The sequence below is a fragment of the Procambarus clarkii genome, chromosome 66 (assembly GCF_040958095.1).
Source record: "Procambarus clarkii isolate CNS0578487 chromosome 66, FALCON_Pclarkii_2.0, whole genome shotgun sequence".
In the NCBI taxonomy this organism is placed as follows: Eukaryota; Metazoa; Arthropoda; class Malacostraca; order Decapoda; family Cambaridae; genus Procambarus; species Procambarus clarkii.
The window spans coordinates 10,476,098-10,493,411 of NC_091215.1; the positions used below are offsets into that span (position 1 = coordinate 10,476,098).

The 17,314-nt window shown below is 43.8% G+C and overlaps 1 protein-coding gene across 1 annotated transcript in view; it reads left to right on the plus strand.

Annotated features, from left to right (window-relative positions):
- The window catches only part of LOC123769303 (UDP-glycosyltransferase UGT5-like), a 189,043-nt gene that overhangs the window by 141,152 nt on the left and 30,577 nt on the right, over positions 1 to 17,314 (plus strand). The window contains exons 4-7 of the mRNA XM_069309817.1: positions 376 to 609; positions 909 to 1,073; positions 1,399 to 1,621; positions 1,825 to 2,044. Coding sequence (XP_069165918.1) covers positions 376 to 609; positions 909 to 1,073; positions 1,399 to 1,621; positions 1,825 to 2,044 — 842 coding nt within the window. The remainder of the gene's footprint in view (positions 1 to 375; positions 610 to 908; positions 1,074 to 1,398; positions 1,622 to 1,824; positions 2,045 to 17,314) is intronic.

Consider the following 17,314-nt stretch of genomic DNA (forward strand, 5'->3'; position numbering starts at 1 on the left):
CGGGTCGACTCTAGCACCGGGTACTGGGTCGACCCAAGCACTAGATTGACCCAATCACTGGGTAGACTTGGGTACCGATGAAGAAAGTTCTCCATATACAAAATAAAATTTCACAATAAAGAAAATTAAAGTACTTAGTTAATAGTGGCAATTGAACATCAATAAAACATAACAAAACAATTAAAATTCTTTTTTAAAAAAACACAATCGCCTAATTCTTTTAAATCAAGGATTTTGATGTATACAAAAATTGATATTCCTAATAGAGTGATGATATTTTTATCAGTTCATTGTAATACTCGAAATATGTAACGACAGCATAATTTTCTACAGTACATCTGCTGAAGGATATCGTGGTCTAAATCTTCCTTACAGATGGCGTATCCATTCGTGCATGAGGTTCCATTCGTGTCCGTACTAGCAACAGCGGTCAACGTACGTCAGGCAGCAATCATGGGCAATGTTTACAACCCAGCTTACGTAACAAACATCTTATTCCCGTACGCCATCCCGATGACGCCCTGGCAGAAGTTCCTCAACACACTTATTCTCATATTTCAAGCCTTATATTTGAAGTCATGGGTGTATTTACCCCTGGTTCAAAAAGAGGTGAGTCGAGATCAGCTGCACTGATTATTGGAGAAATTAAGAAGTAAGAAGGGTGACTGGATTATCTGCAGTTATATTTGATTTCCTCTTGGTACAGGTGTGACATTTTCACGATTCATTAAGTTCTATTTTTTATTTTATCATTTTTGTAAGATATTATACACGATAATTGGAATTAAGAGCCCACCTTTTCCATTTTACACTGTAGGGTTTGCACTCATTCTTCTCCACAAGAACTACTGTACTCATTGAATAAATTACTGACCAGCGTGCAGTACGGATCTGGTCTTATTCCTCAGATCTCTGCGCAGTTCCCGGAGCTGCCTCCGCTGTTGGACCTGGAGAGGAACATGAGTCTGGCACTGATCAACACCCACTTTAGTATTGATATACCACTGCCCCTTCTGCCCTCACAGGTAGAGGTGGGCGGCATGCACTGTCGACCCGCTAGCCCTCTGCCCCAGGTGAGTTGTCCTTCCCCTCCTGCCCTCACAGGTGGCGAAATAATCCTTAATAAAGTCTTGTCTAACAAAGATTATTTCACATCCTTATCCTTACATGTTTTCGTGCCCCCAGATTTATGCATTCTTCTTCTTCTTTAACGACACCTCAGTACTACTGTCACTGTAGTTTTAGTGTTGCAAAAACTGCACTATTGACAGATGTTATAATATTTAATTGAATAATCCTTTTGTTTTCATTCAACATACAATTTGCGTTTGGAGATGATTCACTTCATTAAAACTATCCAGAATCTCGGGAATAAGTTCCCCCAACATCACTTTGCAGAATCTGGAGTCATGGATCACAGGGGCGGGGTCTGCTGGCGTCATCTACTTTAGTTTGGGCTCCATAACGCAAGGCACCGATATGCCAGTCCAGTACCGCAACTTCTTCATCGAGGCCTTCCGCAGGCTGCCGCAGCGCGTCATCTGGAAATACGAAGGTGTAATTGAGAACCTCCCTGACAACGTGATGACCAACATGTGGCTTCCCCAGCAGGATATTCTCGGTGGGTTTAATTGTTTGTATGTGTACACTTAAACATATGTAGGAAATTGCTTACGATGCAGATTCATTGAGAGATTACCAAAAGAATATAGTACGAATTCATAATTGCCTTCATAAACTCCAATCTACTCCAAAAACAATGACAGGTGTTAAAACCCATTTTACTTAAATAAAGTCTTACATTTAACAACAATTCTACCGCAGCCCACGACAACGTCAAGGTGTTCATCACACACTGTGGTCTGATGGGTCTGCAGGAGGCCGTCTATCACGCCACGCCCCTCCTCGCCCTCCCTGTGTTCGGAGACCAGCCCAGGAATGCTCTCATAGTGAAGGACTTTCGTCTGGGGCGAACTCTGGTGTGGGAGGAAATCACTGTTGACATGATTGTCAACGCTCTCATCGATATCATCAACGACCCCAAGTTGGTATTTTGTAAACTTTATTGATTAAAAAAATTATATATATATATATATATATATATATATATATATATATATATATATATATATATATATATATATATATATATATATGTCGTACCTAGTAGCCAGAACTCACTTCTCAGCCTACTATGCAAGGCCCGATTTGCCTAATAAGCCAAGTTTTCATAAATTAATATATTTTCTCTATTTTTTTTATTATGAAATGATAAAGCTACCCATTTCATTATGTATGAGGTCAGTTTTTTTTATTGCAGTTAAAATTAGCGTAGATATAGGACCGAACCTAACCAACCCTACCTAACCTAACCTAACCTATCTTTATAGGGTAGGTTAGGTTAGGTAGCCGAAAAAGTTATGTTAGGTTAGGTAGGTTAGGTAGTCGAAAAACAATTAATTCATGAAAACTTGGCTTATTAGGCAAATCGGGCCTTGCATAGTAGGCTCAGAAGTGAGTTCTGGCTACTAGGTACGACATATATATATATATATATATATATATATATATATATATATATATATATATATATATATATATGAATGAAAACTCACACCCCAGAAGTGACTCGAACCCATACTCCCAGAAGCAACGCAACTGGTAACTACAGGGCGCCTTAATCCGCTTGACCATCACGGCCGTCAAAAGGAAGTGATAGCCGAGGCTATTTGAGCCACTTCCCCGACGGCAACTCGGATGGTAATCTTGGGCATAGCATTTCACCAAATCACCTCATTCTTTGGGGCACACGTGAGGAACACAAATGCGAACAAGCCTGAATGGTCCCTAGGACTATATGCGAATGAAAACTCACACCCCAGAAGTGACTCGAACCCATACTCCCAGAAGCAACGCAACTGGTAATTACAGGGCGCCTTAATCCGCTTGACCATCACGGCCGTCAAAAGGAAGTGATAGCCGAGGCTATTTGAGCCACTTCCCCGACGGCAACTCGGATGGTAATCTTGGGCATAGCATTTCACCAAATCACCGTGATGGTCAAGCGGATTAAGGCGCCCTGTAGTTACCAGTTGCGTTGCTTCTGGGAGTATGGGTTCGAGTCACTTCTGGGGTGTGAGTTTTCATTCGCATATAGTCCTGGGGACCATTCAGGCTTGTTCGCATTTGTGTTCCTCACGTGTGCCCCAAAGAATGAGGTGATTTGGTGAAATGCTATGCCCAAGATTACCATCCGAGTTGCCGTCGGGGAAGTGGCTCAAATAGCCTCGGCTATCACTTCCTTTTGACGGCCGTGATGGTCAAGCGGATTAAGGCGCCCTGTAGTTACCAGTTGCGTTGCTTCTGGGAGTATGGGTTCGAGTCACTTCTGGGGTGTGAGTTTTCATTCGCATATAGTCCTGGGGACCATTCAGGCTTGTTCGCATTTGTGTTCCTCACGTGTGCCCCAAAGAATGAGGTGATTTGGTGAAATGCTATGCCCAAGATTACCATCCGAGTTGCCGTCGGGGAAGTGGCTCAAATAGCCTCGGCTATCACTTCCTTTTGACGGCCGTGATGGTCAAGCGGATTAAGGCGCCCTGTAGTTACCAGTTGCGTTGCTTCTGGGAGTATGGGTTCGAGTCACTTCTGGGGTGTGAGTTTTCATTCGCATATAGTCCTGGGGACCATTCAGGCTTGTTCGCATTTGTGTTCCTCACGTGTGCCCCAAAGAATGAGGTGATTTGGTGAAATGCTATGCCCAAGATTACCATCCGAGTTGCCGTCGGGGAAGTGGCTCAAATAGCCTCGGCTATCACTTCCTTTTGACGGCCGTGATGGTCAAGCGGATTAAGGCGCCCTGTAGTTACCAGTTGCGTTGCTTCTGGGAGTATGGGTTCGAGTCACTTCTGGGGTGTGAGTTTTCATTCGCATATAGTCCTGGGGACCATTCAGGCTTGTTCGCATTTGTGTTCCTCACGTGTGCCCCAAAGAATGAGGTGATTTGGTGAAATGCTATGCCCAAGATTACCATCCGAGTTGCCGTCGGGGAAGTGGCTCAAATAGCCTCGGCTATCACTTCCTTTTGACGGCCGTGATGGTCAAGCGGATTAAGGCGCCCTGTAGTTACCAGTTGCGTTGCTTCTGGGAGTATGGGTTCGAGTCACTTCTGGGGTGTGAGTTTTCATTCGCATATAGTCCTGGGGACCATTCAGGCTTGTTCGCATATATATATATATATATATATATATATATATATATATATATATATATATATATATATATATATACATATATATATATATATATATATATATATATATATATATATATATATATATATATATATATATATATATCGTACCTAGTAGCCAGAACGCGAACGCGCGAAGTGATACAGTACTTCTCAGCCTACAATGCAAGGCCAGATTTGCCTAATAAGCCAAGTTTTCATGAATTAATTGTTTTTTGACAACCTAACCTACCTAACCTAACCTAACCTAACTTTTTTGGCTACCTAACCGAACCTAACCAATAAAGATAGGTTAGGTTAGGTTAGGTAGGGTTGGTTAGGTTCGGTCATATAACTACGTTAATTTTAACTCCAATAAAAAAAATGTACCTCATACATGATGAAATGGGTAGCTGTATCATTTCATAAGAAAAAAAATTGAGAAAATATATTAATTCAGGAAAACTTTGCTTATTAGGCAAATCGGGCCTTGCATAGTAGGCCGAGTACGACGTTCTGGCTACTAGGTACAACATATATATATATATATATATATATATATATATATATATATATATATATACTCATAACATATATATATATATATATATATATATATATATATATATATATATATATATATATATATATATATATATATATATATGTCGTACCTAGTAGCCAGAACTCACTTCTCAGCCTACTATGCAATGCCCGATTTGCCTAATAAGCCAAGTTTTCATGAATTAATGTTTTTTCGTCTACCTAACCTAACCTAACCTAGCTTTTTTTGGCTACCTAACCTAACCTTACCTAGATATATAGGTTAGGTTAGGTTAGGTAGGGTTGGTTAGGTTCGGTCATATATCTACGTTAATTTTAACTCCAATAAAAAAAAATTGACCTCATACATAGTGAAAAGGGTAGCTTTATCATTTCATAAGAAAAAAATTATAGTAAATATATTAATTCAGGAAAACTTGGCTTATTAGGCAAATCGGGCCTTGAATAGTAGGCTGAGAAGTGAGTTCTGGCTACTAGGTACGACATATATATATATATATATATATATATATATATATATATATATATATATATATATATATATATATATATATATATATATATATATATATATATGTCGTACCTAGTAGCCAGAACGCACTTCTCAGCCAACTATGCAAGGCCCGATTTGCCTAATAAGCCAAGTTTTCATGAATTAACGATTTTTCGACTACCTAACCTACCTAACCTAACCTAACCTAACTTTTTCGGCTACCTAACCGAACCTAACCTATAAAGATAGGTTAGGTTAGGTTAGGTAGGAATGGTTAGGTTCGGTCATATACCTACGTTAATTTTAACTCCAATAAAAAAAAATTGAACTCATACATAATGAAATGGGTAGCTTTATCATTTCATAAGAAAAAAATTAGAGAAAATATATTAATTCAGGAAAACTTGGCTTATTAGGCAAATCGGGCCTTGCATAGTAGGCTGAGAAGTGCATTCTGGCTACTAGGTACGACATATATATATATATATATATATATATATATATATATATATATATATATATATATATATATATATTCTCATGTGGGGGGTGGGCCGGGGCTCTGCTAGCACTCAGCTGCTAGGGGCTCAAAAGGCCGAATACTCAGCCCATCCGACTCCCGGGATTCACCGGAGTCCTTTGGTCACACAGAAGAGGACCAACAATGCCTACCTCCGCAGGTCTTTGCTTCCACCACAAAAGGGGTGCCACTGGTTCACCCTGGAAGCCGTTCAGTCAAACACGGGGGAACTACTGTTAACAGTTCCGGCCTAGACCCGTGGAGGAGTGAAGGAAGACTCAGGCTTACCTTATAACCATAACCTCCCTGAGTCTTGCCTGCCAGACAAAAAGGTTGCAGGAACTCTTTTCCCGCCTGTTATCTATCTTCTTCTTAACAAGGTCGCCAGCTGTGTTATTATATCTGCACCCCAGCAATGCAGTTCAGTGGGTGTATTATATATTGTTTGTAGCCAGAAGATTGCTACTCCCATAGATCTGCTGCTAGACTGTTGGCCCAGGGTACTCTCCCAGGAAGGTCTGTGTGGCTTTACCTCTCTCTAGCCACTTACCTCAACTATGTTAATAGTTGCCACCATTCAGGCACTGATACTGATCGGATGGCTAAGGGTACACTTTTATGTAAGTCTGTGCTGTCTTTACCACTCTCCAGGCAATAAGAACTTCTATAGAGAACGTAGTGTTCCCTAGGTGGTACTATGATAACCTTCGTGTATGCTCATAGAGAAATATTATAAATGGAGGCACATTTAAACACAATGATAAAATGTGTGAATTTACTGATGCAAATTACATGAACACACATACAATCACAAGTAAAACAGGAATATGAAAATAAGGATAATAAGTCTGGAGATCGTCAGCCTCTTCTTCCACGACCTCCAACACTCCTTCAACTGGGCAGAAAGACAGGGGTCCCACACTCTCTCACAGGAGGGCCTCTTCACTACGTCGGCGCCTCTTCTTCACTGTCCTGCCATCCATACACACTGTCCCCTCTGACAGTCCTGGACACTAGATGCCTTGCAGCCTATTCTACTACTAAGGCATTAATGTCCCATTGCCACATACATAAGTAAATATTGTGGCCTAACTAGCCTACTCACACAAGGGGTAATGGGAGGGAAAATGATCTACCTTACATTCCTGGCTCACGACGCCTGTCCCTCGATGGTGTGAGGGTCCCACGCTTCCTGAGTCGATCCTCGACGATCCTGGAACGTTCCACTGGTCCTCAGGTGTCGTGGAGCCTTCGCGTCGTCGCCTTTCCAATCCCTGAGATTCAGCTACCCCAATCCTCGTTCATCGATGGGTGCCGAGCTAATCACTATTTTCCCACACTCGCCCCTTCCACAAGGCGTTGCTCCTTGTCCTAGGCACGGTGTCGTCCTTCCAAAACCCTCAGTGGATGTGACCCGGTCACAGCTAGGCTTGCCCGCCACACCTTTTCAGGCCCCCAACGTCCAGCGTCGCCGCCCAGCGTCGTCGCCGAATATTTTCCAAGTTTGGCCCTCTTTCGCTCAATAAACTTGGTTCCTTTTTGCTTCCCAGAAGCGCGGGGTCTCCAATATATCCGATGGGCTGCGATAGCCTGCACTAATCCACTAAGAAAAGTTTGTAGAGCCTCTAATCCTTGAGAGCTGACCGAGGTGCGTCCGCTCGCTTCCAAGGTCAAGTCAACGCTGACGTTGGCGCCGCCCGGGGCACTCGGTGACGTCACGGCGGGCCCTGATTGGTCGCCCGCGACCTAAGTCGGCCAATTCGCGATCGGCTAGTGTCCCTTCCAAAAGGTCATATCTGCATTAGGGGATACTCTTTCATTTTATATCAGGGCGCCAATTTCCCCTTATTTTCAACTTATAATGTAACGTTCTCCCTTAACTGGCAGCCGGTCTGGTCGCCACATATATCAATAGACTTCCTGAACCTCAGAGAATCAGTAGGGAGAGCTGATATGACTCTTTAAGCCGGCAAACGAAAGAAATAGGAGAGGGCACCGTAACATACCCCTCCCCTTAAAATAAGAGTCATATCGGAAGAGCAGCACTCAAGAGGGCAACCTATACTCTTGCTCCCTCCGTTCCTGAAGTGTCACTCCTCCAGTTGGTGACGTGGCTCGTACCACCTTGCCAGTCACTTGCCTCATTATATCTCCACCTCGCATAGGAACGGGTGTGATGGGTATTCTCTGAACACCTACAAGAAATCCTCTCTCCGTGGCCACGAGTGTACTCCAACGGCTCGTTACCACTATAAGATTCAGTGCATGCAGCGCCTCCACCGCGTCGTGCACTCCGAGATAGTCTTGCACTTCCACTGCGTCCTACAGGTACTCCCTGTTTCCTCTCATGATCTCCTCTTCCAACCCGTTCTCGCAAATTCGTATAGTCAATATTGACTTATTAACTACGTGCATAGGTGATATACTAAACATAATAGATACCCTTAAAAAGCTTCATAGAAAACACCGACCTTACCTAACCTTGTTAGTATCTTAAGATAAGCATCTTATTGCTTCGTAATTACAATTATTACTTAACCTATATCTATAATAGGTTAAGTATCAATTGTAATTACGAAGCAATAAGATGCTTATCTTAAGATACTAACAAGGTTAGGTAAGGTTGGTGTTTTCTATGAAGCTTTTTAAGGGTATCTATTATGCCTAGTATGTCACTTATGCACTTATATAATAAGTCAATATTGACTTTACGAATTTGCGAGAACGGGTTGCCTCTTCGCCAATCTTCTCTCTTCTCGGTTCCTCTTCTCCCATAGGTGCGTTGTCTCCTCACAGTGGCACTTGTAACCTGTACTCCATCCAGCAGCCTCCTCTCTTCCACACTAGGCTTTTGCGATGGCCCAATGCCCCTCTGGTTAGGCTGGCGCCTATCCTGGGCGTACCTATTCCCTGCTTTCTTCGTATTGCCTTTCCTATACCATTCGCTCCTTCGTTCCCGACGAACATCTTCACTCCTCCATGAGATTCTCTTCCCTGCAGACGTCTTCTTCGGTTCGTGGTTGGGCTCATCCACCTCCCTGTGGCTCACCTCACCACGGTGGTTCATCTTGCACCTACCACTATTCATCTGGCTGGCATAGGGTGCACTGCGTCGTGGCTCCGCCGCTCTGCCCCTCACTGCCGTTCGCTCATCCACTGAGCTTACTTTATTCACGTTTCTGTGTTGGGGGAGTGCGGTCTGCAGCCTCTTCACCGCCCCAGGCGTTTGTACAGCTGCTCCTCGCCACTCCTCCACACGCATCATCAGGCTTAGTCGGAGGTCCCCGTCGGGGTTTTCCACGACCTCCGACGACCTCTCTGCACTCTCGTCCTCGTTGTCGTCGTCTCTGGCGACGTTTCCCCTGGCGAAGTCGGCTTCCTCACTACCATCTGGAGCGACCGATACCTCACCTGGCAGGGTTGTACCGCTGCTTGCAACATAGGCACTTCTGGCCCAATCGGGTTGTATCCTGCCTCCTCCGAGGTCATTACCCAGCACCATCTGTACATGCTCTAGGGGTAACTTAGGGGCTACAGCTACTATAGCTTTCTCGACTCCGCAGTCGGCAATCAGCTGTATTTCGTGAAGTGGCAACCAGTATTCCTCCCCCACACTGCGTATCCTCACCACTCCCACAGGTGAATCATTAAATTCCTTGGGGAGAATGCTCCTGGTTACCATATTTATGTCAGCACCCGTATCTCGAAGAACGGCAACCTCCACTGGGTCTGACTTTCCAAACTTCACGTTGGCCCCGAAAATGAAGGGATGTTCACCCAACTTCATTTCCCAACCATTCACGTTGGGTCCACTATAATATGGGGTGTGAACAAACACTCTCTCCTCTTCCAACATTAGTTCTATATTCCTTTGGTGCTCCTCACACTCGCGGGCATAATGTCCTCTCACACCACAGTTGAAGCATCGGCTGCCTCCCCTGGGCGGCCACTCGCCAGTCCCCCTGGCGGTACCACTTGCAGACGTCCCCTGGGTCCTCCTTGGACTCCCTGTCGTCGTGTCCGGGACTGCAGCACTTGCTCTCGAGCTAGGTCCACTGCTCACAGCTTGGGGCTTCCTTCCCGCGTCTCTTGAGCTCTTGAACCACGTTACTTCATCGTCCACACTACTCTTGGGAGAGTCCCCACCCGTCCTCGCTCCTCCTGAACTCCTAAAGTTCCCTCCCGACCTGGGGTAAGGCGAGTGTCTGGGTGGTCCCTCCCTCCTGAGATGTAGTGCCTCCTCCAGCATGTCGGCTCGGTCCGCTGCAGCCTTCAGGTCCTTAATACCTGCTTCTCTCACCCTTACTCGCAACTCAGGATGAAGCACTGACATAAACTTCTCCATCACCATCAATCGTTTGATATCATCCGCCGACTCCGCTTCCTCCGCCTTCAACCATCGTAGGAATTTCCGTTCCATATCCCTGGCGGTCTCGGCGTAAGTCTTTCCCGACGCTCTCGTACACTCTCTGAACCGCTTCCGGTACATCTCCGGTGTCAGCCGGAATGAGTGGAGCACCGCATTCTTAATCGCGTCGTAACTAGTACACTCCTCTAGGTCCAGCATGTTGTAGGCTTCCCGGGCCTCACCAGTCAACCTGCCCTGGACCAGAGCAGCCCAATCATCTTCCGGCCACTCCTTCAGAGTTGCTATCCGTTCAAAGTGTTCGAAGAACGCCTCAGCTTCTTGTGGTTCGAACGTAGGTAAGTCACGTTCCCTTACCTTGAGGTCATCCCGCCGTGCAGGTAGCGAGGGCAGACCACGTTCAACGCGACGCAATTCGACTTCTTTCTTTGCCTTTATCTCCTCCAGTCGCAGTTGTCTCTCTCCTTCTTCTCGCTGCAGCCGAGCTTCTCACTCCTCTCGCTGCAGCTCAGCTGCACGTTCCTCTCGCTGCAGCTCAGCTGCACGTTCCTCTCGCTGCAGCTGCAGCCGTGCTTCTCTCTCCTCTCGTCGCAGCTGGGCTTCCAGTTGCATCTTCATTATTTCCAGTTGCAGGCTCCTCCTACTACAGCTGGACCTTCCACTGCTCCCATGTTCACTGTGAATTCCCTCCACACTGGTAGGCGCTTGGGGTGGCTCTAGTCGGGACGGTTCACCTTGCGACAGCTCTCCTCGGGACGGCTTCTCTTGAGATGGCTCCTCTCCTGTCGCCTCCTCTCGAGCTGTGAGCTGTGCCATGATCTCTATCCTTCGCTCCGCTACCTTAGTCGTCCTCAACCTGATCCCAAAGTGGTTTGCCACTTGTTGGAGCTGGGCCTTGGTACACTCTTCCAAAATTCTCTCGTCCTTTGTGTCAATAAATTTCTTTACTTTGTCCTCCTCCATCTCTATATCATTGAGCATACACGACAGCACAGACAGGTTAGTAGGCACTAATTTCACCGTTTCAGTCCCTTAGCTGGTTGAGTAACAGTACCACTGAATTCACTGGCCACACCGTATTAGTACCCTGGCCACACTTGTCTTGAAATTTGGGCCACACTGTAGCTTGATCCACGCTTCCTTGCGAAGTTCCCAGTTCTTGGCTACCGGGGTTCGAATCCTGGCGAGGTCGCCAGTTCTCTGCCACCTGGGGGGTGGGCCGGGGCTCTGCTAGCACTCAGCTGCTAGGGGCTCAAAAGGCCGAATACTCAGCCCCCTCCGACTCCCGGGATTCACCGGAGTCCTTTGGTCACACAGAAGAGGACCAACAATGCCCACCTCCGCAGGTCTTTGCTTCCACCACAAAAGGGGTGCCACCGATTCACCCTGGAAGCCCTTCAGTCAAACACGGGGGAACTACTGTTAACAGTTCCGGCCTAGACTCATGGAGGAGTGAAGGAAGACTCAGGCTTACCTTATAACCATAACCTCCCTGAGTCTTGCCTGCCAAACAAAAAGGTTGCAGGAACTCTTTTCCCGCCTGTTATCTATCTTCTTCTTAACAAGGTCGCCAGCTGGGTTATTATATCTGGACCCCAGCAATGCAGTTCAGTGGGTGTATTATATATTGTTTGTAGCCAGAAGATGGCTACTCCCATAGATCTGCTGCTAGCCTGTTGGCCCAGGGTACTCTCCCAGGAAAGTCTGTGTGGCTTTACCTCTCTCTAGCCACTATGTTAATAGTTGCCACCATTCAGGCACTGATACTGATCGGATGGCTAAGGGTACACTTTTATGTAAGTCTGTGCTGTCTTTACCACTCTCCAGGCAATAAGAACTTCTACAGAGAACGTAGTGTTCCCTAGGTGGTACTATGATAACCTTCGTGTATGCTCATAGAGAAATATTATAAATGGAGGCACACTTAAACACAATGATAAAATGTGTGAATTTACTGATGCAAATTACATGAACACACATACAATCACAAGTAATACAGGAATATGAAAATAAGGATAATAAGTCTGGAGATCGTCAGCCTCTTCTTCCACGACCTCCAACACTCCTTCAACTGGGCAGGAAGACAGGAGTCCCACACTCTCTCACAGGAGGGCCTCTTCACAACGTCGGCGCCTCTTCTTCACTGTCCTGCCATCCATACACACTGTCCCCTCTGACAGTCCTGGACACAAGCTGCCTTGCAGCCTATTCTACTACTAAAGCATTAATGTCCTATTGCCACATACATAAGTAAATATTGTGGCCTAACTAGCCTACTCACACAAGGGGTAATGGGAGGGAAAATGATCTACCTTACATTCCTGGTTCACGACGCCTGTTCCTCGATGGTGTGAGGGTCCCACGCTTCCTGAGTCAATCCTCGACGATCCTGGAACGTTCCACAGGTCCTCAGGTGTCGTGGAGCCTTCGCGTCGTCGCCGTTCCAATCCCTGAGATTCAGCTACCCCAATCCTGGTTCATCGATGGGTGCCGAGCTAATCACTATTTTCCCACACTCGCCCCTTCCACAAGGCGTTGCTCCTTGTCCTATGCACGGTGTCGTCCTTCCAAAACCCTCAGTGGATGTGACCCGGTCACAGCTAGGCTTGCCCGCCACACCTTTTCAGGCCCCCAACGTCCAGCGTCGCCGCCCAGCGTCGTCGCCGAATATTTTCCAAGTTTGGCCCTCTTTCGCTCAATAAACTTGGTTCCTTTTTGCTTCCCAGAAGCGCGGGGTCTCCAATATATCCAATGGGCTGCGATAGCCTGCACTAATCCACTAAGAAAGGCTTGTAAAGCCTCTAATCCTTGAGAGCTGACCGAGGTGCGTCCGCTCGCTTCCAAGGTCAAGTCAACTCTGACGTTGGCGCCGCCCGGGGCACTCGGTGATGTCACGGCTGGCCCTGATTGGTCGCCCGCGACCTAAGTCGGCCAATCCGCGATCGGCTAGTGTCCCTTCCAAAAGGTCATATCTGCATTAGGGGATACTCTTTCATTTTATATCAGGGTGCCAAATTCCCCTTATTTACAACTTATAATGTAACGTTCTCCCTTAACTGGCAGCCGGTCTGGTCGCCACATATATCAATAGACTTCCTGAACCTCAGAGAATCAGTAGGGAGAGCTGATATGACTCTTTAAGCCGGCAAACGAAAGAAATAGGAGAGGGCACCGTAACAATATATATATATATATATATATATATATATATATATATATATATATATATATATATAAAATATATATATATATACATATATATATATATATATATATATATATATATATATATATATATATATATATATATTTATATATATATATATATATATATATATATATATAAATATATATATATATATATATATATATATATATATATATATATATATATATATATATATATATATATATATATATATATATATATATATATATATAGAAAACACACACTAATATAACAATGTAACAATCAGCGTTCGAAGACCTCGTCCAGCTCTTCGGAGGTCGGGTGCGCATTTCCCCTCTAAACAGCGACACTCAGACGCTGGAACATGAAATTGGCCACTCTTGGGTCTCTAGTTTTCCCAATGAGTTCCTCGCCCACCTCCTTCAGGAACATTTACCACAGGCGCCCAGAGTCTCAAAGCCTATCGGCACGAACCTGTAACAACGTTCTAGGTCCCTGTACTTGTTGGTTTTCTGGGTCTCCCTGAAGGTAGCTGCCCTGCCTCCCTCAGCTGTGCTGTAAGGTAGATAGGTATCAGCCAATGTAGATGCACACGTGTAGTCCCACACGACCTGTTTACCTGCCCTCCACGGCTGCAGGGTGACTCCATCTGGGCGTTTTTGGCTGTTAGGCCTGCACAACTGAGGTTCCCTTTGTGCTGGACACCTAGCTGTAGCCAAACTTCTCTTGATGATGTCATTTACTGCTTCATGTCTGGCAAGTTTTCCCTGTGTCTTACGACAGATGAGACCATGGCTGCCGTATTGGTCTGCCCGTGCATGGCCGCAAATACACCGGTGCTCGGTGGAGATAGGGGCGGCAAGGCGCAGGGCAACACCAATACTTAGGGTCCGATGATCCAGGCGGGTGCCCAAGGCGGAATTAGGGACTGCCAACAGGAAGTCCCCGGCATGTGGCACTTGCACAGCTAGAAGACGCGCTCTGTCCTTCCTGGAAGCTGCCTCCAGCAATGATGTGGCGATGTTTTCCACTATGTGGCTGTCCCACTTGGACTGTTTGCAGTCATTTGGAAAAGTTGGGCGAGGGAGAGAGTTGTTGGAAATTTCCAACACTAATACAATACAGTTGTATTATTATTATTTATTACTAAAATCTATTAATTACTGTAGTAACTAAAATTAACCAGCAGTAGGGTTCACATGAACTAATAATTGTATCTGTACAATAATGCTAGAATTCTTACGTAACCAGACATCAGTATTGCATCAGATTCTACCAAAATAAACACATTTATATCCAGTGTGTTAGAGAATTGAGTTTGATTCTCTAAAAACAACAGTATTCTGTGTGATAATTATTTACCGATAACCTGACTCACAAATAATGCAAAATCGAGCGTTTCTAGTTACAACTGTTATATGGTAATAAATTTAACGTCACGCGTGAATGCCATGGAGAGAATTAAAATCATCTCCATCTCTCGTTTACCATCGTAAAACGAGAAAGTAATAATATTTAACTCCCCAGTATTATTACCCAGTCTTTATCAAAGCATTTTAGCCACAACTGCGAGAAATAATATTATTCGTGGTGAATAATTTGTATGGCGAAAGCAAGACGCGGGAAGGAGAGACGCCATTAAAGAGAGAACGTGTGTAGGCGTCGGTGTGAGAGGAAGGCGCCTGAGTGCGGCGTGAAGACTTGTTGTGGAATTGAGCAACTCGTTTGGTCAGTGTCTAGGATACGTGTTCGCCATTGTGACGCGAGTTTCTGCAAGCTTCAACTTATACAGTGACCTATTAGCTAAGTACACATATAACTCCCTTTTGATGCATCATTAGAGATTGTATATAGCAGGGTAGCTTGTCGTCACGCCGAGTGACATAAATAAATCACATGTTAGTATATTTTATTACTCTCCATTCCCAATTTCTTGAATATAGATATTTAGCAGCCTAATATGTTGCTACGTAATATCTTAATTTACAGCTTGCGTGTGAGGAATTCCACGAGCTGTTACTTTACCCGTGTTATTCATCTTCCAGTGTTCTACGAAGAATTCCAGACATTCCGAGGATGATTTGTGACTGATGTCTTCGAAAACGTCTTCAAGCTAAGACTTTTTCGTATTTCTTTATTATTCAAATTATCTGTACTTGATTGTCATTACAGAGTGCTGTGCACTGGAAGTAACACATTTTTATTATAATCATTAATTTCTGATATTTATGATCTATATTCTTATTGGTGACAAATTTACTATTGATTCTCTAATTGGTCATAAGATTAGGTTATTACACAATGAACTGGTGTACGAACCACACTAGTTCCTAGACATATATGAAGTTCTAGCAATAACCCCCCAATGTAGGTGTTTGAGGCTTTAATTCAATTAAATTATTTATGCAGCCCATTAATTATTCAAGTGATTATATTTCTAGTCTTTATCCATAGTTACTGGTTCCTCTAGGAATTTCAAATGATCACAATTTATTAGTTTCTTTCTTTACTATAAAAGCGGGTGGTCCTTCGTAATTGATTTCATTACTTTAATAATTATATAAATAGAGTCAAGCCCCAAATGTCCCACATTATGGTCCTTATTGAACCGGATAAACATAAATTATAACTATAAATACTAATTAGTAATAACTAATCAATGTGATGTAGTCTAGACTAACCATTTAATTAATTGTGTCTACCAACAGCGTAACATAGGTTAGCCTAAGTCACACCAATTCATTGCTACTTTCACCTCATGTATAAGGTAGCACTAGTGGGACATAGTCAATTACCCACAACACTTAGACCTATACCTCATACTGAGGTAAGAATCTTGAGGTCACCAGGAGCAACAGCTCATAACCTTTATAATACATAATTGTTTTCACTTGTGTGTGCAAGTGCACACTTATAAACTATAAAATCCAAAAAAAAACAAAAATACAGCACAATTATATTCACATTACTGCACCACAATAATCTTTACCAATCTTATTAGGTAGAATTTAGGCTGAGATTGTGCTGAATTTGGCACAAGCCCAGACTAAATGAATTTATAGTTTCTTAGGTAGGAATTATCACGACTAGACTTAAGCTAGTCAGTAGTGTATGTATTATACCATTTGTGCTGACCCTATCCAGGGTGGGATTAAACTTTGAGATAACTCTGATTGGAGTGTCTCCATAATATTTCATCTTGTACTCATTATTTTGTGTGTATCTATTTTGTGTATTGCTGGATGATCACCATTACATCTAATGGTGATATAGAAGAGCTAACCGGACGAAAGTTAGTGGTGAAGTTCAGACAATGCACAAAATATCTAGCTACTTGTTGTTAGGTAGGTACATTTAACCTCGAGTGAGGTAGAGTGTAAATTAGCCACATTAAATTAGGCTACATTTAATGTTACTTGTCAACTAATGAACAAGTACCCAAGCTTCATTAGTAATACTTATTCTAATCCCATGAAGTTTGGAATTAAGCCCATCATGGCTACTCCTGAGCAATTAAGGAGAACCTATATTGGCCTTAAGGTCATTTAACCAGACTAATTAACAAGTCTGAGGGCTTATCTAAAGAAACTCCCATTGACTCTTATCAATTAGAGACATCAGTACGAGTAGCTGAGCTGAGATTTGATCAAGTTAGGTCTACAAGTCAGTCTTATATTGCTCTACTGAATATCATAGAAACTGATCCTGGTGAATTAGGTCAAATTATAGACGATATTTTCCAATATGAAGATGAGACTCAAGATAAACTTTACATGCTATCTAATCTAGCAAAACAATCTAAATCCAATACAAATGGTGCTATGTCTCAATTCAGTAACCAATTACCAGAGGTTCGTTTACCTACTTTAGACTTACCTACATTTACAGGATTGGATACAGAAAATTGGGACAATTTTTGGACTTCATTTGAAGTTCATATACATAAGAAA